The sequence below is a fragment of the Odontesthes bonariensis genome, chromosome 5, assembly GCF_027942865.1.
Source record: "Odontesthes bonariensis isolate fOdoBon6 chromosome 5, fOdoBon6.hap1, whole genome shotgun sequence".
NCBI classification, from domain to species: domain Eukaryota; kingdom Metazoa; phylum Chordata; class Actinopteri; order Atheriniformes; family Atherinopsidae; genus Odontesthes; species Odontesthes bonariensis.
The window spans coordinates 25,760,035-25,783,250 of NC_134510.1; the positions used below are offsets into that span (position 1 = coordinate 25,760,035).

General features: G+C 40.7%; 1 protein-coding gene across 4 annotated transcripts in view; it reads left to right on the forward strand.

The window, feature by feature from the left end:
* The window catches only part of grin2db (glutamate receptor, ionotropic, N-methyl D-aspartate 2D, b), a 59,886-nt gene that overhangs the window by 22,365 nt on the left and 14,305 nt on the right, over nucleotides 1-23,216 (forward strand). For all 4 annotated transcript variants that reach the window (XR_012769815.1, XR_012769816.1, XM_075465696.1 and 1 more), the window contains exons 5-14: nucleotides 3,135-3,463; nucleotides 4,662-4,776; nucleotides 11,046-11,251; nucleotides 11,851-12,019; nucleotides 13,333-13,486; nucleotides 13,948-14,073; nucleotides 14,992-15,221; nucleotides 15,563-15,723; nucleotides 19,614-19,683; nucleotides 19,790-19,907. Coding sequence is in view for 2 of the 4 variants with exons in the window: in XM_075465696.1 (XP_075321811.1) it covers nucleotides 3,135-3,463; nucleotides 4,662-4,776; nucleotides 11,046-11,251; nucleotides 11,851-12,019; nucleotides 13,333-13,486; nucleotides 13,948-14,073; nucleotides 14,992-15,221; nucleotides 15,563-15,723; nucleotides 19,614-19,683; nucleotides 19,790-19,907 (1,678 nt within the window). In the remaining 2 variants the exon portion in view is untranslated. The remainder of the gene's footprint in view (nucleotides 1-3,134; nucleotides 3,464-4,661; nucleotides 4,777-11,045; nucleotides 11,252-11,850; nucleotides 12,020-13,332; nucleotides 13,487-13,947; nucleotides 14,074-14,991; nucleotides 15,222-15,562; nucleotides 15,724-19,613; nucleotides 19,684-19,789; nucleotides 19,908-23,216) is intronic.

A 23,216-nucleotide genomic window follows, 5' to 3' on the forward strand; every position in this document is an offset into this window, starting at 1 on the left:
GGGGGAGAGAGGGGGGAGAGAGGGAGGAAAGGGGAGGAAGTGCTGCAACTACCAATTGGGGGGCCCCCTTTCTGATAGGTGGCTTCCCAGCTTTTTCCTTCCTTCTTCGTCTCTCCCTCTGTCCCTCCATCTCTCTCGCTCCCCTCTCTCCTCTATCCCTCTGTTCTTCTCTTCCCATCTGCGGAGGCATTAAGAGTTCAACAGTACAACGAAAACCATGAGTCGGTCTGATTTGCTACCTGGCTGTCGGATGATTTTGTGTGTGAAGAACCAACAAATTGGCAGCTTTAAAGTCGGAAAAACATCTGCTATCTATGCTGTGTGACGGTATTACACAATCATATTACATCTTTTCTCTGACAGTATGTTGGTTAATATAGTGCGGGAACCTTTTATGATTGCAGTATTTCCATCAAATGAAAATCTTAGTAAAAGGGGGTCCCAGCAGTGAAGCATTTTCTTGAAAACTTATTTTCGACATTTCATCAGAGTTTGCCGGACCACTTCTTGCAAAACTGACTCAGGATCTTAGCTCATCTCAAGATTTAGCTTATCTCGAGTTGTTCAAGAAATGCCAATATGTCAATCTGTTTGGATTTGTAGTAACTTAGAAACTGAAATACTTATTCCTACAGTGTCTTTTTTTTCTGCGGGTCTGCATAGAAAAAAAATGTAAAAAATTATGGTGGCTGACTGCTTGTTTTAAGGAAAATATTTGGCTCTGACCTTTTGGATATTTATCTTAACTGAACATCAGCTTATCTAATTCACAATTTCATTTAAAAAAGTAACTCGATATCTTACAATTAGCGAATCTTATCATTATATTTTTAATTTGCATTGATTCATTAGTCTTAACCAGAGTGAATCGTGGTTTTGGCTTGTACTTTTGATGTCTTTTATTTCTTTGAAATGTATGCTTGCTCGTTTATCTCCTTCCATACTTCTTCCATACTTTTATTCCCACTTCCTGTGCTCTTGATTTCACTGTCAAACTGCCATTTTCCTCCATATTCCTCCATCTATCATTGTTTTTACCCAATCAACCTCCTTTCCGACCCCCATGATCTTCCTGTTCAATTTCTTACTCAGGTCTGCATTCTTATGCCTACTCTCTGCAACCCCCTCCCCTACCCTTGCCTGCCCTCCTGCGTTTCTTTGCCTAGAGACAAGCTCAATCTCCTCTGCTGCTTTGCTTTGCACCTCCATCTCTGTATGGCTATCATTCAATCCTTTAGTCCATTCGTGCACTCCGCATGTCTTCCCAGCCACAGGCTCAGCTCTCTGTTGAAGTCTGGGTCTCAAAGTCTTTGCTAATGTCCCAGTATGACCACTGCAGCTCTTCCTGTCTGTATTTGTGTCTTTATGTGCATGTATATTGGATTCTTGAGGCTCTTCTCTGCTAGTGTCAGTGTTAATACAACATACCACCTGCAGTGTGTTGCCTGTATGAACAGCTTGCTTTTTAACCTTCTTGCTTTTCACAACAACCCTCTTTCTTCAGCTTGTCTCTACTGCAGGACTTATAAATGCTCCTGATCGCTTAGTGATGCCGTTTATGTTTGTATGTCATGCTCACGCTCTTTGTGCTGCATTTACGGTAATGTCTTCTACATTGTAGATGACCTGATGCAGGTCTGTAGCTCAGTTACTACTCAACTCTCTCATTGTCTATCTCTTGTTCCATTTCTCTTCCAGCTTCTGCCTTGTCAGTATGTCTTCTGCTCTTTTTCTTTCTGTTGTGTGTTCCTCTCTCTCTCCATTTCCCATCTTTAGATACTGTGTGTGTCTGTTTATAATAATTCTCTCCTAACCTCCTCACTTCAGTCTCCTCCTCTCTGTCTGTCACCCATTTTCTCCCTCCTCTCTCCTCCCACTCTGTCACTCTCGGTCCCTGCCTAATTCACTGGAGGTTTATTGGCACACAGGCAGGATTGTTTTGCCAAGCCATTACAGTTAAAAATTCAATGAAGGCACAATTCTCAAAATGTGCTTTTAGTCTTTATTCCCGACCGCCCCCATTCTATTGCATGAAAGAGTTGTCTTCCTCTTTTTTGTCCTTCAATTCCCCTTTGCCTCTTTCCCTCACTCTTTTAGTTGTTGTGTAGTTCTTATTTTTGGGCATTTGGCAGCGTTTAGGCTCATTGTATTTTTCCACCTTTCTCCTCAGATCCATCCTCTTGTCAGTCCTTTCCTTCTTTCTTCATCTTCTTCTAACCCCTTAAAACCTCCTTTGGTCAATTTCTCCTCCCTCCCTCCTCTTCCCTTCTTACCTCAGCATTTGCAGCAGAAATCTCATCCATTGTCACTGCTTTCTTTCTGAGTTGTCTCTTTAATATGTTTCCCTCTTTCCTCAACACACTTAATCATCCCACCTCTTCTTTCTCAAATACTTCTATTTCTGCAGGCCCCGATTTCACAAAAATATGCCATCCTTCGCTTTTTTCCTTTACCTCTACCCCTCCTTTCCGATCTCTATGGAATGACTTTCCCTCTATGGCTCTCACTTTTCCCCTTTGTCCCATGTTGTCTTCAGGTGTCTTTTCCACCCTGCTTTTAAAAACACATTTAAGAGTTCAACCTCTCCCCCATGGTTTCCCTTACATGTGCTCGGTCTTTACCCACCACCTTCTTCCTTTTCTCCACCTCTCCCTCAATATTTCCATGCTTCACCACTAACAGTTGTTTAATTTCCCCCTTCTTCTGTTCATTATTCATTACACTAACTTGTTTCATCAGGCCCAAGCTCATTAAACAATGACTTTCATTGCCTCCTCTACCTCCAGGTTAGCACACAGCCCATGCATCCACACAGTCTTCCATCTTTCCTGTGTATGTGCTTCTCGCTTGAAATCATACAACCAACTTTCATAAACCTTATCACATCACCTTACAGCTATCTTTCCTCTTACCTCTTCTAGCATTCTTGTTATTTTTCAATATGGCTTTTTCTATCCGCCCTCTTCCCTTCCCGCTCAGGTGTACCTCTTCTCCAGCTATCTTTCTCCCCTTACTTCTCCCACCCTCTGTCTCTCTCCACGTCTCCCCTTTCCCCTCCTTATCTCACTAGAGTGTATGTGTGTGTGTGTCTCCCCCTGTCCCTGTTCCCTCCCTACCTTCCTGCTGTCCTCCAGGTGCGTTTGCTGTACTGCTCTCAGGAGGAGGCTGAGCTGGTCTTCCGTGCTGCCTGGGCAGCCGGTCAGGCCGGTCCCTCACACATGTGGTTTGCAGTGGGGCCAGCTCTCGCAGGTTTGGGCATGGAGAACCTGCCTCGGGCTTTATTTGCCGTACGGCCTCAGGGCTGGAGGGACGAACCTCGCCGAAGGATTGCTCGAGGTGTGTCTGTGCTGACTCACGGAGCAGTAGCAATGCGCAAGGAATATGGGACCACTGGTGGGCCAAACTTTGTCACCAACTGCATGACGGATGCCAATCAGACCCAGAGACTACGAGGCAGAATGAGGTGAGATGGAGATAAGAGGAGTTAGGGATCTCCAAAGTGGGAAATAGAAGGAGGAAGGAAGAGCATTATTAGGTTGGAACATAAGTACAAGACAGCTGGCAGGCTCCAGACAAAATATGCTAATTAGGAGGAAGCAAAAATAGACAAAATAAGGTGTATTCTATTAAAGGATATTTGGTTCATGGCCAGAATTAGTTGAAAAATATGTGGGTGGAGTTAGTTTCAGTGTCAGAGGGCAGGCACTTGGGGGATATCTGAATTTGGAGCTGGCTATCATCCATGCAAAATAGCTGTTGTTGGTGCGTGTAGTTGTGAGTTGGCGAAATTACCCCAGCATCTGTAGCAAGCAGACCATGTCTCATGTATATTAATGAGTTGGTTTTAATATATTCCTCATAGGCTGCACAAACAAACATAAGCACACTCTAACAGGTAGCACAAGTGGTTTTGGTTATCGTCTTCGCTCATTTCTAACATTAGTAGTTCTTACTCCAGATATACTGTACATGTATATCATTTACAATAATCTGGTTGCTGATTACTGAAAGTGAGCCAAATATGTAATTAATTAGTTTATTTGCAGTCATGTTTGTAATTGATGCTGAGCACCAACAGCGTGGAAATTATTGGGAAATGATTAATGGATTGCTCTGTCTTTGTTTATAAACTATGTCCAGAAACAGAGGAGAAAGATGTTTTCATTTCCATTTTTTTTGCACTGCTACCTGCTGTTCACTGTCTGCAACTACAAGCTGCTGCTCCATCTGAAGCTATCTGTCATGGAACAGAAAAAAGCTTTTAGATGTTTTGTTTTTGAAGCCTGAGAGATGACATAAGGAGAGAATTTGAAGGTCTGTCCTGTGTGATTATCAGACAAACTATAGAGATTGAAGCCTATGCAGAGAGCAGCTGTTGTTTGATTTCAAAGATCCTGACAATTCAGTGTGTCTGATCATTTGTCTGTGGGTTTGATTAACAGACAAGTCATGACTGACACTACAGAGCTGCTGTGATTTAGTTTCAAGCAGAAAGAGAACAGGGCCGGCGTTTTTATTGCATCAGATGTAACATTAGAATTTCTGTATCGGCCGTCCTCTTATTCTTGAGAAAACTGTTAATTTAATGCATAACATGTGCTTTCTATCACATTCTTAGTAACTCACTTTCTCCTTCCACTTTTATCCAAAAAACAATGCAGATATTTCGGCAACATCACTCTTGGTGGTCGAGACTACTCCTTCAATAGTGACGGTTACCTCGCCAACCCCTTCTTGGATGTCATTTCCTGGACACCTGGGCGTGGATGGGAAGATGTAAGGACATAATATATAATAATTTGTTTGTGGATTTGAATGTCAAGCAAGAATGTGAAATTATGCACTGTATATTATTTTGCCTTCTGCATAAACAGTTTTTGTAGATGTCAAGATACCTGAGACTGTCATTTGATCTTCTATGAAATTGAAAAAGCAAAAGCTCCAGGCAACAGAACCCAAAGCTGTTTTTTGCTGATTTGTGCAACATTGAAGTCTTAATCTCTCTATGTGAGGTATACGAGTAGATCCATGTTGCACTGGCATGTGAACAAAGAGCATAAACCTCACTGAGGACAAGTAGGTCTCTGGGGTTAATGTTCCTGTAAAGTTCACTATGGCTGTCAGTGCCCAAAGGCAGGGGAGAGAAGCTGGCTGCTGATGAGTTAACTGCACTTTGTTTGGCCTGCTGTGCCTGCTCTGGTGCTGCCGCTTCTCTGTATCTCTGGTTTACTCATTTGTCCATTGAAAGGATCAGTCCACCACATTTGATAGCTGATTAATTGAATTACTTATGAAGAAAAAATGACAAACTATTAGATTATCTCATCTTCAGAATTACAGAAGTTTCTCTTCTTTTAATTTCACACAACTGTAAACTCGATATTTTGCATTCATCTGTCTGACAAATGAGCAACGTGACAACATTGTGACCTGAGGAAAATTGTGATGGATCGAGAAAAAAAAGAAAAAGGCAATACTACACCTTCCTTGTGTGAATGCCAGGCGAGGGCATCACAATAATAGCCACAATTAAGTCAATAGCCACTGTGGTCACTTTGTGCAAAAAAACTAAATTTATGGTGAAATTGATATTACGCCGCTCTGTGATGGATTGGCGACCTGTTCAGGGTGTGCCCTGTCTCTCACCTAATGGGAGCTGGGATAGGCTCCAGCGCGCCGCGACCCGGAATTGGATTAAGAGGGTATAGAAAAGGGATGGATGGATTAATATAAAGTCTGAGCAGTATGAGTTATGTAAATGAAATTGGTTCATTTACTTAATATGAAATTCCTTCTTTGTGTTTCCTTGCCGAGGTGATGCATAGATGATAGCAACACAAAGCTAGACCTTTGCATAATACCTGACCCACTTGAATTGACTAACCGACATTAAGCTTCACATTAGCTTTAGCTCAACAGGCTGCATTTCTACACAGGAGGATGACTGGGGATTTTGCTCCCTCTTCTTTTTATTTTACATTGTAAGTACACAGGGAAAGAATCACTTAGTTATGATTATATAAAGGAAAAGGTCTACAAATTTATTTTTGGATATGGGAGGTGTAATTAGACATACTTAAAAACTCGTACCCATCCTTTAATCAGATGAAAATTTATTGCAGCCCTGCAGTCATTTTTCTTTTGTTTTCCATTTGTTGGCACAAGTTTCCTGATAATATTATGTAGTATAGTTGCTGATTTGCTCCTACTTCTTGCCTATATTATCAAGTCTTTGCAGGTTTGAAGATTTCTTGGTGTCATTACTGTCTGTTTGTTGGCTCACCATTAGTTTGTGTGTTTCAGTGTCTTGCCTGCGTAGCTGTATGCATATCTCCTAAGCAACAGCCTGGCATGTCATGCACATTCGATAAAACCGTGGTTTGTTCAGAAATCCTTAGTATGAAGCCTTGCCACCTGTTGGAGATGTTTTGCCTTTAATACAGAGGGATTTCTCCCTTGTCTGTGTCAGAAGAGAGAGTCATGCTCATTTTCTCAACTACCCACCAGCTCCTCAAAACCACACTGCACATGCATAAAAACACACAATCTTCTCAGATCATATACTCTGCAATGGCACAAACAGCGATCCCCCCCCACACACACACACAAACGCACACATTGGTGGTTCTCAGCCTCCTGCTGGTTTTAACAGCCCACCAGAGTCCAGTCTCAGCGTGTCGTAACATGCTGACTCCAGCCATATCCCTCAAATCCCTTTCAATTAGAGGCTCCTGCGCTGGTCCTTCGACTCTGTGCAAACCCAATGTACGAAACCCGCCCACACACACATGCACGCTTAGAGCTTGTACACAGACATCCACATGTGTGCACACAAATTAGAGAAAATACTGTATGCTTACACACATACGCTTACACGCTTCTTGCATAAACCGTAATGCATACACGCACACTGAGGATAAGACGCCTGTATCTGCCTATTATGCACATCCACGCTGTTGGCTCCCCTGAATATTTAATGTTCTCTTTACAATGACTGCACCATTACTTAGAGCCTGAGAGCACCCAGCTTAGCTCACTGAAACACTGCAGACAAGTGCTCAAGGTTGTCCAGCATTAGCGTGACTTGTTTCAGCCATGGAGACAGCACACAGAGATAGATCTGCCAAGATATTACCAGAATGTAATGAACATTTATTAAAGCCCCTCTCAGCTGCAGAGGAATTACACTTTAGTTTAAAGTGGCTCCCAGTGTTCAAACTTTTGCTCCAAGCCAAAACACTTTCTCAAACACATAATATTCCAGCAATTTTTAGAGTTTGAGGCACTTTTTTTCTTGTGCTTTTTCTGAAGTGTGTGTTTGTGCCTCTGTAGATGTTTGTCTTGTAGAGCGAGCCGTCCTCTCCAGTAAGCTCAGTCTGTGTTCCCTCAGACTGTTTTTATTGAATGTCTGTGGCGGAGCTGCGGTCGAAGTACAGTGGAGACACTGTCATTGTTTCCACTGCCTCCTCCTCTCTGCCAGCACTTGCATTAAACGGACAGACAGAGCTGCACAGAGCTGCCAAACTTTGCTTTATTGGCCTGTTGAAGCACTCCCCTTTTTATTAGTCTTTTTCTTTTTTTTTATGTGTGTGAATGTCTCCCTGTTTATGCGTGTTCACGGGTCTACAGCATGCATGAGCCCTCTCCATTATGTCTGCTTTACCCTGACACTGATCACACAGAAACGTCCTGAAACCTGGCTCATCTTATCTTTGGATATGCCTCTCAAACGTAGGGTATCTGAACCATCCAACACATTCAGAGTGCAAATAAACAAAGCACGATGAAAAAGAAGGAAAAACAAGAAAACAACGCTAAAGGGATCCTTGACAGACATGTTCAAGTCAACAGAGGACACAGTGTGATTTTAAAAAAATCACAGAGAAAAGTTTAACTCATGTACCTGTTTTTTTTTACAAAGCTTTTTGACTTGAGCTTATCACATGCGGTTTTTAAAATTAAACCAGGTTCAGCTGGACTTTAACTCAGGTGCCTGGGACTTCAGTGACCTTAAGGTTAAAGATGTGGATTTCAGCTTGGACGCAATTGCATCTCACTCAGTAAGACCCACTGTCCATCTATGAGTTACGTCCCATGGTTTGTAGAGTTCAATTTTGTTAAGTGTCTGATTTGATACGAATGTAAACAATAAAAAACACCTTGATTAAATCAACATTTGTATACACAAGGTTTTGAATGGAATTGCTCATGTCCTGCATAACAATGAATATTTAGGGCTTGTGTTCTAAATTAGACTGAACAGGCACAATATGCTATGTGAAAGCAGTAATGACAATAATAAAATGTGGCTATAAGTCGACGAAGAACTACATTATAAAAGTCTATACTCTTCAGTTTTTATTGATACTGCCAGAGAGATGTTCTGTTTTTCGGTGCTCCTTTCATGCTCACAGTTTATGGTGTTGCTGCACTGGATGGTTTTATATTGAAGCTGATGTTTCTCCATTTGTATAAAACAAGGGCTGGTAAAAAAAAAATATGCAAGTCTATTCAAACAACAGATTTAAGAGTGTAATGAACATGTCTGTGAGATTGTTGCCACAGCTGTTGTGCAGATTAACAAACAAAATGACAGTTTTTTTTAGGATTTCATAAACAGTGTTTTTGATATTGTGACTACTCTCCTTGTATATGACCCAAATCATGTATAAATTTCATGTTCTAAAAGAAAGATTAATTCAAAATCTCTTAGCACAATATTTATGGCTGAACAAAAACAGTTGACACTCAAACTATCTAATATAATTTAATCAAATAGAGTATAGATCCTTTTTTTTTAAGTACATAATTGTAAAAACTAAGCTAAAGCTTCTCAGTATGGGGCCATAGAAAATCCCATTTTTGCCATTTCAGAAACAAATTTCATAGCGATATATGTAATTAACTTTACACTGCATCACTTTTGCACCCACATTATTGCATGCAAGGTGAGTGCAGGGTGGCCAAGGCTGATCAGCTGTGACTCAAAATTGTGCCAGTCTAGTTCTAACAAACCTAGTCAAAGACATAACAAAGCAATAAGCCTGATAAATCACAAACCATCTTTCAAATCTTTCAAAGCAGCGAGCTACCCAACAAATCCAGAACAATTAGAAAAGAAATGAAGAATAGAAAAGAGAATATAAAGGAGAATATGTTGTCCGGCTCAAGCCAGTCTGAAACAATACCTGATGGGCAGATGGGATTCATGTAATGTTGGACAGCTACCGTGTATAAGGCGGACACAACACAACACAGATGCCCTCTGGTTGAGAAAAAAGTGACAAAATAGATAACTGTCTGATCCAAAAGTTATGCTGTGTAAGGTTTTTTTTATTTATATATAATATATATATACATATATATATATGTATATACAGACATATTTCTTTTCCTTGAACTGCTATGATATTTTTAAGGTTTGAGTTGGTTTAGCAATTGAGATGTTGTCGATAAGATTCAGTCTCATGTGACCCCTTTCTGAGTAGCTCTTAGCTTAGGTCCTCAAAAACAGTCTTTCCCTGATTCCCCAAACTCAGAGGGCTCTGTTCACACCAGTCACTGGTCGTAAGTACTTCTGAAAACCCTGTTGTGAAAAGCTTTCAAATTAAATTTATTTTGCTCTATGGCTGCAGTTGTAATGCTATTATCTGTGCCTTCTATTGTTTAAGATATTTCATTTCTCACATGTCTGCCTCCCATGCTTGGATGCTCTCCATACTGCAAACTGTGACAAGATCACAAGATCTACTCCAAGATGTTCTTTTCTCCAAGCTAACCAGTTGGCCTTAATCCTCTTGCGGTTATGTTCACAAAGCAACATGATCACAAATGCACACCTTTGAATCTCCCCTTTGTTTTAACAGATTTCCCTGATTAAAAACAAACTCTAAATGTTAGCCTGAGCAGCATGAAATAAAGTATAGATTTACTGGTACTGCTGCGACTTAAGTGGCAGGAAATCAGTCAGTCAAGTCCTCTCACTGCGAGAGAACAGTGCGTGTTCAGTGAATTGCTTACAGTGAGCACTGAGAGACAATCAGTAGCTTAAATCTAGTCCAACAAGTTCAAAAGTACCCTAATGCAGAACAGCGGGGAGAAACTCATTAAAAATCAGCACACAACGTTCAGCAAGAAAACATTTAGAATTGAAAGAGAATTTGTGATGTTTTCCAAAACTTCAACATGTCTGATGCCAAAGTCATGCGGAGTAATCACAAGGTGTCGAGTTTCCATCCAGTTAGAAAAAAGCTCTGGTCCAGCACTTTTACTTGGTGAACTAATTTTCCATCCATCCATCCATTATCTATACCGCTGAATCCGTCGGTTGGGTCGCGGGTGAACTAATTTTAAACAGGAAAAATTTTGAATTGATAAATTGTTGTGATCCAGAAAACTAAAGAGCTGCTCTGAACATCACTAAAGCCAAACAGACAAGCGTCCAGAGGTAGATATAAATCTCTGCGCTTTCCTTGTAGCAAAACAGGAACCTTTTTCCTGAATTTCAGTCAGACCTTCGACGGGTATAAGCAGAAGTGAGTAAGAAATCAATACAGTCATATGACTGATTGCTTACCATTCAAATTTTCCTCTAGATGCATTTATAATACATTGAACATTGTTTTTAGTTGTTAGAAATATATTCATGTGTTTGACCTTAAGACAATTTCACAAATGTCATAATGATGGGATTATTATCTGCGTGACGAATGTGACATCGAAATTAACAGAACTGTCTCCAAAGAGATATTGTCTTTCTTGAAATTCGAAGAAAGGAATAGTGCAAGCCAAAACATTCTCTAAATCTGGAAAGCATTCTGAATCCAAAATTAGTTACATGAACTGATTCTGTCATTCATTTGAATCCCTTTGTTTTGATAATCTCAGATCTAAGCTGGAAAATTTTGGGCACATTTTTCTACAGAACTTTTTATACTTTGTGTTCAGTACAGTAAAAATGACAACAAAGCAAGTATGAGAAAAAAAAAAAGTTTCTTTGTGCACTGCCGGCCAGCTTCTAATGTTTGATTTGTCTGTTCCCTTAGGTAGGCTGGTGGGAGAACGGTGTGCTGAGGCTTCGGTATCCAGCCTGGTCCCGCTATGGGCCATTCCTTAAACCACCTGATGATGCCCAGCACCTGCGTGTGGTCACACTGGAAGAAAGGCCATTTGTCATTGTGGAGCTTGCAGACCCTGCATCTGGAACCTGCATCCGTGACTCGGTTCCCTGCAGACGACCTCTTAATGCCAGGTTTGAATGCTTTGGTGAAAAAGAAAATCTCACCAATAAAGTTTAGCTATGGTCTGTATTTTATTGTGAGTGTAATATTGTAATAATTTTCTATACTATGATATTAAAATTTTCATTTACATGCGCAATGCTGAAGGGAAAGAGCATTCAGAAAAGATTAACAGAAATAGGAGTGGTAGCCTCTTTACCTCATTTACTAGAGTTATGAATGGGGTTCGTACGCTCTCATGATGCCATCGAACTGAGGTTACATCAGTCACCTATCAGAAATGTGGTCTCTTCACTCCCTGACCATAATCAATAACAGACTGCTCTTCAGAGGATCAGTGGAATGACTCAGGAGTCTGGAATCAGATTTGACCACAGAGGAGCTTTATGGTTCATCAGCTTCAGAAGGGATGACAGCACCTATCCTGCACCGGTTGATCAAACCTGTCACCAAGGGCCTGGACACAATATTTCTTTTCTCTAACCCTATTGTTTTATTTCCTTTCCAGAACAGTCAGAATGCAACTTTTAAGTATTGTGGCTTTGCATTTTCAATGTATTTGATACATTTTTTTTTTCAGTCATATCGCTACTATGTAACACTTTCACAGTGCCATCCATGAGGGTGTGACTCCCTTGAAGCAGTGCTGCAAAGGCTTCTGCATTGACATCCTGAAACGATTGGCAAAGATCGTCGGCTTCACCTACGACCTGTACTTGGTGACCAATGGGAAGCATGGGAAGAAAATCGACGGGGTTTGGAATGGCATGATTGGAGAGGCAAGTATTTGTTTATGTGTGTGTGTGTGCGTGGATGCCCATGGTTCTGCCTGTCAGCCTTTGTGAGCGATGTGCTTTCAGTGTCGGTCCTGTAATATCAGCATATGTGTGGTTGTGCCTCTGCATATTTTGTGTTGCATTCTCATTAATTGAGCTGAATAGGAGCATTCCTCAGCATGTGGTCCTGTGTCCTGGCTGACCATTTAAACTTTACGTGTCACATCAATCGCTGTGAAAGTTATGGCCACTTAACAACTGCCAGTGAGCAGACAGCTGTCATTTTTCACACATGTGTATATACACACAGACACACAAATGTGCAGACACAAACATGCTCTGTATTAGAAGGCCTTGAATATAAGACATGCAGTGAGCATACTTTCCTAGAAATATTCACAGTGTTTGTTTGCAGAAGCACATCTTTGCTCACACAAGCTCATATTAGGACATATACACAATGTCAAGACAACTCCTGGTGGTTAGTTCTTGGTATTTTTTTGATCATGTGGTTCATGATCTCCCATCTAGAAAAATCACAGAGATGCAAGGAGAAAAATGAAAAACAAGATGAAAAGAAGCAGGCGCAGACAGAAAGGCATACACACATGTAGTACTTATACAAACACTAAGATCAATAAGGTGGCTGCTGCTTCATTGAAGGTCTGTTCTTTTTCTATATTTGTGTCCCAGAGGGAACTTGCCAAATGCCATTAGTCACGGTTTCTAAAACAGTTTCACTGTGCTCTCATGCTCTTATCATTTATAACTTGACCGCAGGTCAGAGCTGTCTGTCAAATCTATTTTCACAAGCGAACTTTGTTTTCTCAGACTAATGTCTGTCTTTTGATCAGCTGCTCCAAAGCCTTCCATTCTTTGATCAGGTAATCCACAGACTTGATAAAGTTGAGAGGAGGGTGCTTTGGGTTCTGCTTCACTTCATTTTTCTGCTGATTTGCTCTGAAGAGTGGATGTGCCATGGCTAATGTAGATTAACATTTCACACGTACAATCAGCAGACACAGCGCTTTTCAGGTTTTCTAGATGGTGGCAGAGAGAAGATGGGCCCGAGCTCATTTGGTATGCTAAAGACATGCACAAAGGACACGTGTTCAGTAATTGTACTGCAACGAATCGTTGGCTTCCCTCACGCTGGCACATATAAGGATATACTGTACAAAGGGTCAAGGTGTTAGGATCTCACCTGGAAATAAACCTTTGTGGACCGTGAAAGATTGGTGTTGCCTTTCTTTAACAGCTACATGAACTACCTGTAATTAGATTAGTTCCTTATCAACGTTCTTGCTTCCTTTTAGGTGGTGTACAAGCGGGCAGATATGGCCATTGGCTCGCTGACTATCAATGAGGAGAGGTCAGAGGTCGTGGATTTCTCTGTCCCTTTTGTGGAGACGGGGATCAGTGTGATGGTGTCTCGCAGCAACGGAACTGTATCACCATCAGCTTTCTTAGGTAAGAGGCTGTTTTTTTATGCAATGCATCTTAGCTGCTGTACAGAATCTAATCTAATTGTAAAAGTGTTGAGTTAGCATAAAACGCCTTGATCTTTGGTTGCTGGCCTTCACATCAAGATTAGCCGTTCTTTTTTTCTTAGCTGCTCATGTCTTAACTTCTTCTTTCACTCCGTCAGCAGACTCAAAGCCCAGTGGGAGGGCAGTATTATTGGCCCGTAGACTGCACAGAGAAGACTGTCGAAAAGAGAAACAGTGTTTATGAACTTTCGTAGAATTTTCTGTTTTCATAGCATACGAGGTTCAATCCTGTATGCTTAGCGTATATTATGTGCCAGTTTTATAAAGCATTTTTGTGCCATTATTTAATGAATAAATTGTAATAATGATAATTTAATCACACAGTCACAGAGCTTTTCGTGAATCTTTTCTTTTTTGTTTATCTTTTGTTTTCCTTCACAGAACCGTACAGTCCAGCGGTGTGGGTGATGATGTTCGTCATGTGCCTGACTGTTGTAGCTGTAACTGTCTTCATTTTTGAATTCTTCAGCCCTGTGGGCTACAACCGCAGCCTGCAGAATGGCAAGAGTAAGTGATGAGTCTAAGCTGTCTGGCTTTTCTAGTTTGACAAATGGGGTCTGTGTGCAGCCCATCACTGTTGCCTAATGGATCAAATGGACAAACACTGAACACCCTCCTGAAAAACTGCTTAAAACAAACAAAGGAAAAGTACAAAATGTTCTCCTTTTGGAAAATCTGAAGATTATTGTGTGTTTGTGTCTCAAATTCGATTGTTTTCTTGCTGTCTGATTGCTTGGCTGTCCTATTTAAAATTGATTGATGGGCATATTGAATGTGCTGCCCCGAATACTTCACTGTGAAGAAAAAGCAGAAATTATACATACAGTATGTTGAACTGCATCCAAGTATTCTCAATATTAAAGCAGAAATTCATTATTCAGCAGTATAGTTTGTACCCCTGTGATATAACATAGTATGCCTGATTCCTTGGACCAATACCCTGCCAGACTCGTCTCTTTTACTGCATGACTGCTGCGCTCCACATAATTTTACTTCTCCCTCATCCTCTCTTATATTTTTCTCATTCACTCTTATCTCTCCTCTTCCTTTTTCCTCTAACTATCGGTGTGTAGAGGCAGTGGTGTTTAAGCTATTTCAATGGCAATTTGCATATTGTGGTTTAATTATTTTCAAGATCATGTAGCGGCTGAATGAAAAACTGAAATCCTTGAAATGTATAGTTAATGCCTTACGGGTTTTGGTGTCAAAAAGTCTGGATTTTTTTTCCATTCAGTGTAAGCCTGTTTTACAGATCAATGAGGGATATTCCACATTGGCAGCTTCATCTGCATTCACACACTAGTGAATGCACTATTGTGTTTTCTACTGCTGCATTGCTTTCTTGAAAAAGATGTCACAGCTACTCGTTACACTCTAAAATCCTTATTTCTCCCTTTCTTTTTCTCCTGTTATTACTCTGCGCAGAGGCTGGAGGGTCTACTTTCACTATAGGAAAGTCTGTCTGGCTTTTATGGGCCATTGTCTTCAACAACTCTGTGCCAGTGGAGAACCCACGAGGAACCACAAGCAAGATCATGGTGCTGATTTGGGCCTTCTTTGCTGTCATCTTTCTGGCCTCCTACACTGCCAACCTGGCTGCCTTCATGATCCAGGAGGAGTACATTGACACGGTGTCAGGCCTCTCGGACAAGAAGGTACCTTGTTGTTTTAATACTGATTAAGTGTAGAAACCAGAGGGAGAATTAAAGTCTTAGAGTGAGATAAACCCCATGCATTTGAATGTTAAATTGATTAAAGCATGGGAATTTTGAAATGAAACAAATCTCATTTAATATAACTCAATTACCTCAGTTCTTGGTTTAGTAAAAGACAGTCCTGAATATTCCACAGATTGCTTCCTTTTCATTTAACTGTGCAGGAATTGTTGTAAGTTAGTCTGGAGAGTGGACAGAAATAGGTCAGACAGATTGGTGCACAGCCTGGTGTGTCTCATGCCCCTTCCATCTCCCTCCCTTGCCTTCTTTTGCTCTGATAGTTTCAGCATCCAGAGGAGCAGTACCCACCTCTGAAGTTTGGCACAGTGCCCAATGGGAGCACAGAAAAAAACATCCGCTCCAACTACCCAGGCATGCACCAGTACATGGGCAAATACAACCAGAGAGGAGTGGAGGACGCCATACTGAACCTCAAGACTGGGTCTGTCTGCTTCAGCTGCATCTTTGTAGATCATTCACTTTCTCCACATCCCATTTTTAGTGTTTCCTGTAGATTCATTTCCATTCAAGGACCTGTGCAACTCACTATTTATTAACTTTGTGAAGTTTTTTAGAATTGTTGTCAAACTTTCCTCAATTTGTTCACTTTAAACATAAAAAACCTAAACAGAAAAGCCCTTTCAGGCTTTGAACACAGTAGACATCAACAAAGATGACCACCTAAGAAACAAAGAAGAGATGTTTAAGAAAACAACAATATACTCAGATTACAAAATAACAATATCCTATAATGTGGATACTTGGGCAAAAAAACAACAAGAACAAAAAAAACACTGGACAGACCATGTCGGATGGCATATTGGCACAGAAGGCAGTCTGAGAGGTTGATGTCATGGGCCAGTTTGTTTGGATGTAGCATTGTATTGTTGTTTGCTCTCAGGTTGTCTTTACTTTGTCCAGACCCTGAATTCTAACTTCAGGATAGTGTAGCTACGCTCAAACCGTAGGACCAGCTTCTAAAAATCATATCTCAGTCCATTTCTAATCCTTATAACCAAATGTTAAATGTAACTCTCCACTACAAGTAAAGAAATACATTTGAATGAGTTTGAATTTTAAAACACATCATTATTATCAATGAAGTGACTCATAACATCCACCACACATAACTCCATAGAATTAACAAGTCGCCGATTGTATTTGGAGGTATTCTAATTTGTCTACTTTAACAAATTAGCCAAAAACATGGTTAAGACTTAACGAGGGATCAGATTTTGGCACAACATCGGCTCATTAATTCGTAAATCCTGCATTCAGCGGTTTGATTCATTTATTCCAGATAAGGTCAATCATCTTTCTCCTTTATTCTCTCTCCATCTTTTCTCTTTTATAGTAGATTTGACTGTTTTCAGGCAAACAAAACAAAATCTAATGAGGCAGCACTGGTCTTAAACGGAGGTAACAGGAGAGCATTCCTTACAAGATGGCAATAACGTCTCAGCATACAGCACGGCATGACGTATCTTCAGATTCTCTATAATGTTGTTGCTCATCCAGTATAATTAAAACTTCAAATGAGGTGATCACAAGGAGAGGATGACTTGATTACCTGTTTTAATTGCATCAACACATCAATGTGTGTTGTCATCGTTACCCTCTAAAGGAAGAAACCCAGAATGTAAACCAAACACATTTTAATTTGTTAAAAAAATTTAAAAAAAAATGTGATTAACAAATTATTAGAACTTATTTTCGGTGTTTGTCTTTGTTTCTGGTTTGACGACATGGTGCTGTGGCCATACAAAAACAAATGTTCTGAATAAGGGATGAAATTACATAAGTGGTCATCCAGCCAAGCTGTATCTCTAAATCCGAGAGACAATATTGAGTATTTTTGAGCATTCACGCAAAATCTGACCATGTCAAAATTTCCTCCAGGGTTGTACAGATGACTCTTTCCATCTTCGAATTAAACAACTGTGAATCAATCAAAAATAATGATCTACTTCCCTGATTCATTGCTTTGGTGTTATGGCTGCAGTCAATGTTTGCATTCACTCCTTAGCTCACCCAATCAGTGAAACAACAACAAAAGAATTGAGTAAAAGCAGCCCTGTTCTTAACAGTGCGTGATAGTTTAACTAAATAAACTAGATAAGAAAATCACACCCCTGTACTGTGCATTTTTCATGAACAGGACAACTAACTAGTAAAACCAAAACCATTCTTGTGGTAGGCAGCAGCACACTGCAGTGTTTAGCACTGTCATATTGCCTTTATATTTCGGTGTTAAAAATTTCCATGTGATCTCTCGCAGTCATCCATGTTACAGGTGAAAAGTTTCCTATGAAGTGATACAGAGGTCTAGTTGAAGAACTGTAAAAAGAACACATATTCTCACAAAGGCAAATGTTGTTGATTTAATCATTTATAGATGTTTGTAATTTAAAAACAGCTGTGTCTCAACAGCTATCATTACTCTGTAAATGATGGGAAAGCACGATATCCTCATAAGAAAGTCAACTCAATGTATCCCCAAAAGTCAGCCGAAACAGATGAGGCTTTTTCTTTTCTTCAGGCAGTGTACGCAAATTCAAATTAAAGGGATGAGTTTTCTTTTTTGTTGTTTGAATAAATGATTAGATAGTTCGATCCTTATTGGAATAAATTACCAATATAATTTAAAAAAATGGCAACTTGTGTGTAAACTCAATAACTCCTACCTGCAATAGTGCAGTTTGCTATATATTTTTCCAATGACTGCTTTGATTTTTCTCTTCATATAAAATATGTCCATCATGAACTGAACTAAGAGCATGAACTATCTATTTATCTCTCCTTTTTTTTTTTTTTACTAAAAAGCTTCCTTCTTTTGAGCACTTAAAGAATCCCAGTAGCACCGTAACGTCTACTGTGATGTCTTGACGATGTCATCAAAATGAGTCGGATGGACAAAGTATTTTAGATTGTTTGCCCCTCTCTTGTATGTTTAAAATCTGTTTTGTCTTGCTTCCCTCTGTGCGATATAAATAAATACATCATCCTGACACCCGCTGTGCCTCCTCACGATGCTCTCTACAAATAGCCTTTATTCTATATTCTACCCTTTGAATAATAATTTGTTCAAAACTGAGTGGATTTATTCAGACTTGAAAAGTAAATTAAGATATAGTTACTCTAATAAAGTTTAAATTATTAACTGTAGCTTGGTTTTCAAATGGATACTTATCACAAACCGTTGTAATTATGAGCACATGTCCATTTGTTACCTTGAACCACGGTTATATTAAATAAAGTACTATCTCAACAACCATTGAACAAAACCATACTTTTTTTACATTGACTGTTAAGTAAAATGCATATAATATTTTCAAAGTATAAGAGATCACAGCAGACGATGTCAGCAGGTGTGGCCTGCTGTTATTGTTTTTAGTTTGCTTTTTCTTTATTTTATCACTCTGGCACTAGCAGGCCATCATCCACAGTGGCATTCTTTTCAACTCCAACTAACATTTCACATCTTTTGTCACACTTCATGCTTTGCTGCACAAATTCTGTCACCTTTATTCTTTCCATCTCCACCTTCACAGCTATCTCCACCCCCCCAAACAGTGCGAGCAGCCTTTCTCTCCTGAGTTTTGAGTAGAGGATCTCTATCACCCGTCAAGTGTTGGATAATCCTAGTTTACTTTATCCTAAGCCTCTGTCATCGTTCACATTGCCTCAGCACCACAATTATAACTCAGAGTTAACATGCACCTCCTGCTTTTCTCCCCTTTTTTATTTATTTATTTTTGCCTGATAAACTTCTTTCCTCTTCCTCTTATAATTTTTTTCTCTTTTTTGGTCCATTCTTTCCCTCCCTAGTGTCCTTTCTCTGTATGTCTGTATTTAAACTTTATAATCCTCATCACTCTCTGCCTCCATCCCATGTCTTTCCCCCCCCTGAAGTGTGTAAATCTCTCCCCCCTCTCCTCTCCCCCTCTCTCTATCTCTCTCTGTCACTGCACTCTTCATTCTGTATAAATCCCCATCTTCCTCATCCCCTTCGCCTCCTCCACCACCCTCTTACTCACAGATCTTTACCTGATTTCTGCTTTATTTTATTCTCCTTGTGTTTTCACTCTTGCTGCCAAGCCTGCTTTACTATTCCACCCCTTCTCCCTTTTCTTGTCATTATTTAACTTTTTATGCCCTTTCCATCATTCTCCGTGCCTGTCTGGTGTATATTTTTGCACACCAGCTCTCTTTACTGGTATATTGCAGAGATACACCTTTACACATCCTCCCCTACCTCAGCCAATCTCTCCATTGCTGCGCTGCCTTTCTCCCGTTAAATGATGAATGAATTCTCCCTTGATCCCTTTACAGAAAACTGGATGCTTTTATTTATGATGCTGCAGTATTGAACTATATGGCCAGGAAGGACGAAGGTTGTAAGGTGAGGACTGACACGAGCCAGACGATTTTGCACACACAATGAGGATTAGATATGTGTTTGCCTTGTAATAAGTTGTTCAGTATATGTACATTGTCTTTTCTCCAAGGTGATGACCATAGGCTCGGGGAAGGTTTTTGCCACCACAGGCTACGGTATCGCCCTGCACAAAAACTCACGCTGGAAACGTCCTCTTGACCTGGCTTTGTTGCAGCTGGTGGGAGATGGTAAGAACTATGGGAGTGTGTACTGCGGGCGATAATTAGCACAATGGAGAGGCTAAAGGAAGGTTATGGGTGAAATGATAAGGCTGAGAGACAAGCAACAGAATGGTGTAGGCAGGGGGTGGATGGAGGACACAGGGGGTAGATAAATGAGAGGATGTTGAGAAGTGGATGGGAGAAATATAGGGAATGGAGAGAGCAAAGAATACAAGGTGTTTTGATTGTGACAGTGGGAATAATGATGCATAGGGCAGGGCTGATGGGGCTTTTGAAGAGGTATGGGAGTCTCTTTTTTTGCCAGAAGAGAGGAAAAATAAAAGTGGGGTGGGAGCAAGAGAAATATAATTTGTTTGTTTGTTTGTTGGTGAATGTGAGCCCCCACACTCTTCCCTTATTCTTTATCATGAACCCATCTTACTTTCTCTTGGATTTATTTTTTCCTGCTTGGAATGGTAGAAAAAAAATAGGATTTACATGAGTGAGTCAGAGTTGTAAAAAGTCACTACTTGTGCGGTGACGGATTTACACAAATACAGATTAGCTGAGACTCACACAGAGACAGAGAATGTGCAAAAAAACACCTGAAAATACCCAGAACCTACAGTGTGGAAGGAGTGCACTGAGGCAAAAGCAGATATAGAAAACCCGTTGAATTATTTAATTATTGACAGCAATGAAAGCATTATAAATACACTGTTTCTCTGCTTGTGTCTAGAATTAATCCATGAGAGGATGGTTCCTTCTGTTTGATGGAGGGAATCTGTTCAAAGCAATAGATGTCAGTACACTAATTCTTGATTGTTATTTTACACAGTCTGCCACACGCATTCATTGTCTCAATCGGATGCAGCTTGTTTGGCTTTTCCTCATGCTTTAAATCAGCTTTGCTTATGGCGTGGCGGACAAAGCCCTTTAGTTGTTTCTGGCATGCTGACACTTTAGCTGCTTACACACTGATAATGCCAATTTGGTGCCAAGATCTATTAAATAAGACTGGTGTCTGGAGCTGAATAGCTGGACCTGGAAAAGAGAATGTGTGGTAGTGTGCGTCTGTGTGTGTTTCTGTGCTTTGAAAGAAAAATAGAGAGCCCAGTGATGCTGGAATGCTGTGTTTGTTGTTTCCTCTAAATCATCATACATAACCTTGTCCACACTTTGGTTAGGTGTAACAAAAATCCTACCATCAGCTGTGTACACTGGATAGATAGGTACAGCATAGCGTTGAATGCTGGGGGTTCCAGTTGTAGATAGGCATTATTGGAGTGGATTACTAAGGAAGAGGATTAGATTGTTTGGATGTGGAGAGAAGTGAGGTGGGGGTTCACATTCATTGTGCCCTCAAAGGCTGCATCTCAGCAATCACCCTGCGGCTGAAGAACTCTGCATCACACCTTCAGCTGGGCTCAGTCGTGTCACTGTGTTACATCATTATTTTCCCATGCCGTGTTGAGTCGTATCATTTTACAACTGCATTAGAGGATAGCAGAGCACTTCTCAACCCTTTGAGTGTATTGTTCTTCTTGTTGGTGTCTCTGGTGATTCACACCACAGCTTTAAGAGATGCTGCATTGATCTCACTGCATCTTCTTTCCTGATAAAAGCAAAAGAGCTAAGTAGCAAGATTTCCATTTTCCTTATCAGATTCACTATTTTTTGCATGGTATCATGACTTTGATTCCTAGAATATATTATTCAGTAAGAAGATATTATATGAGTAGCTGGGTTTTCAGCTCTTGGCCAGCAGGGTATTTTTTTCAGAAATCTTGCAATGAATACAGAGAGGTTTGTCATGTTGCGATAAAAGCATGGCATTGTACGGGTTATGGTTTACTGCTCAACAACTGTGAGGCTCAGTGTCTGTGGATATGTCTGGAATCATGCCACATCTGGCAATGCTGCAAAATGCAAACATGCTCGCTGGCGCTTGCACATTAACATACGTGTGTGTGCTCATACGCACACAAATACAGTGTCCTTTAGTGAATGTCTTTGTGGTGGCACACCAGCTTTGTGTTTACAGCGGTGCCATTTCTAGCTGTCCTGGGCTGCCAGGAACAACATAGGTATAGAGTGGATTTGACACACCTGTCAGATTTGGCAGACCTGAGTTGGCTGTGACTGAGAGGTAGAAACAACTGCCATCACAAAGATGGAGGGGGGTTGGGCAGGTCCACAGCCAGAAGAGAGTCAGATTTAAAAGAGGGAGATGACAATGCACAAAATGAATCATCATGAGTCAAATGGCAGCCGACCCACGAGATGAGACCTAGAGCTGAGGAAAAAAATCAGCTGAGATTTGTGAAGTGGAGGACAGACATGAGACTACCTGTTTATCTGAGCCCTTCACTAAGGCACCTGCTGTTTTCACATCAGGACACAGAGCCACGACTGAAGGTCAATGACACCAATAAATCTTCTACAGTAGGGCTATGCTTTTGATTTAAAAAACAGACCTCTCCATGATGGAATGTATGTATATATGGGTAAACCTGAGACTGGGAGTTGTGACCTGAGTCTGCCAGTGGGCTGCAGCAACACTATGTCCATCTGTTGCTATAGCTAGAGGCCACAGCTGATTGGCTAATGATGTTCTACAGGAGACAAATTAGCCAGATCACACAGATGACTGAATCTGCTTCAGATAAGCCTTGCAAACAGGGCTAATGATGGCTCGAATAAAAAGGCAAAACCTTGAGTTTTTGCGGCGCCCTGTAACGCTGCAGATAGATGTGCGACTTGTCAGCTTTAAAAACCTACTCTACCCATTTGATGTGAGACAGTTGAGAGCATGTCGTAAAGGCAACCTTCAGACCTCATCATTGCAGTGCAGCTCATCTTGCCATTGTTATTAGTGTAACAGAAAGCCCACATTACAAGTTCTGTTGAAGAATAGGCCTCTTTAATTCTATTGGGAATCATATGCTGCATCTTATGGCTGGCCATCACTATGGTTACACAAGCAACCCCTGCAGCCAGTCAGGGGTTTAACAGGGAAGTTCAGAATTCTTATGCCAATGAGATCATAAGTGAAAAGGCAGAGCTGTGGAATGAGCAGCCTTGGCTTGTTCCTGGTAGCTTAAGAGATGGGAATCTTGAATCCTCCCAGTGCTTACCACCTGGATGGAGATTCTGACCATCCCACCAGTACAATTAAATGATTATGATCTCCTCTCTCTCTGCCTATGTCTCTGTCCCTCGCCTATCAGTTCTCCCTCTCGTCCCATTTTTCCCTCCTTTACTCTCCCCTCATCCTTTTCAAGCTGAGGAGTGTTCCACACTTTGTCATAATGACACAATTTCAGCCTCTCGTCT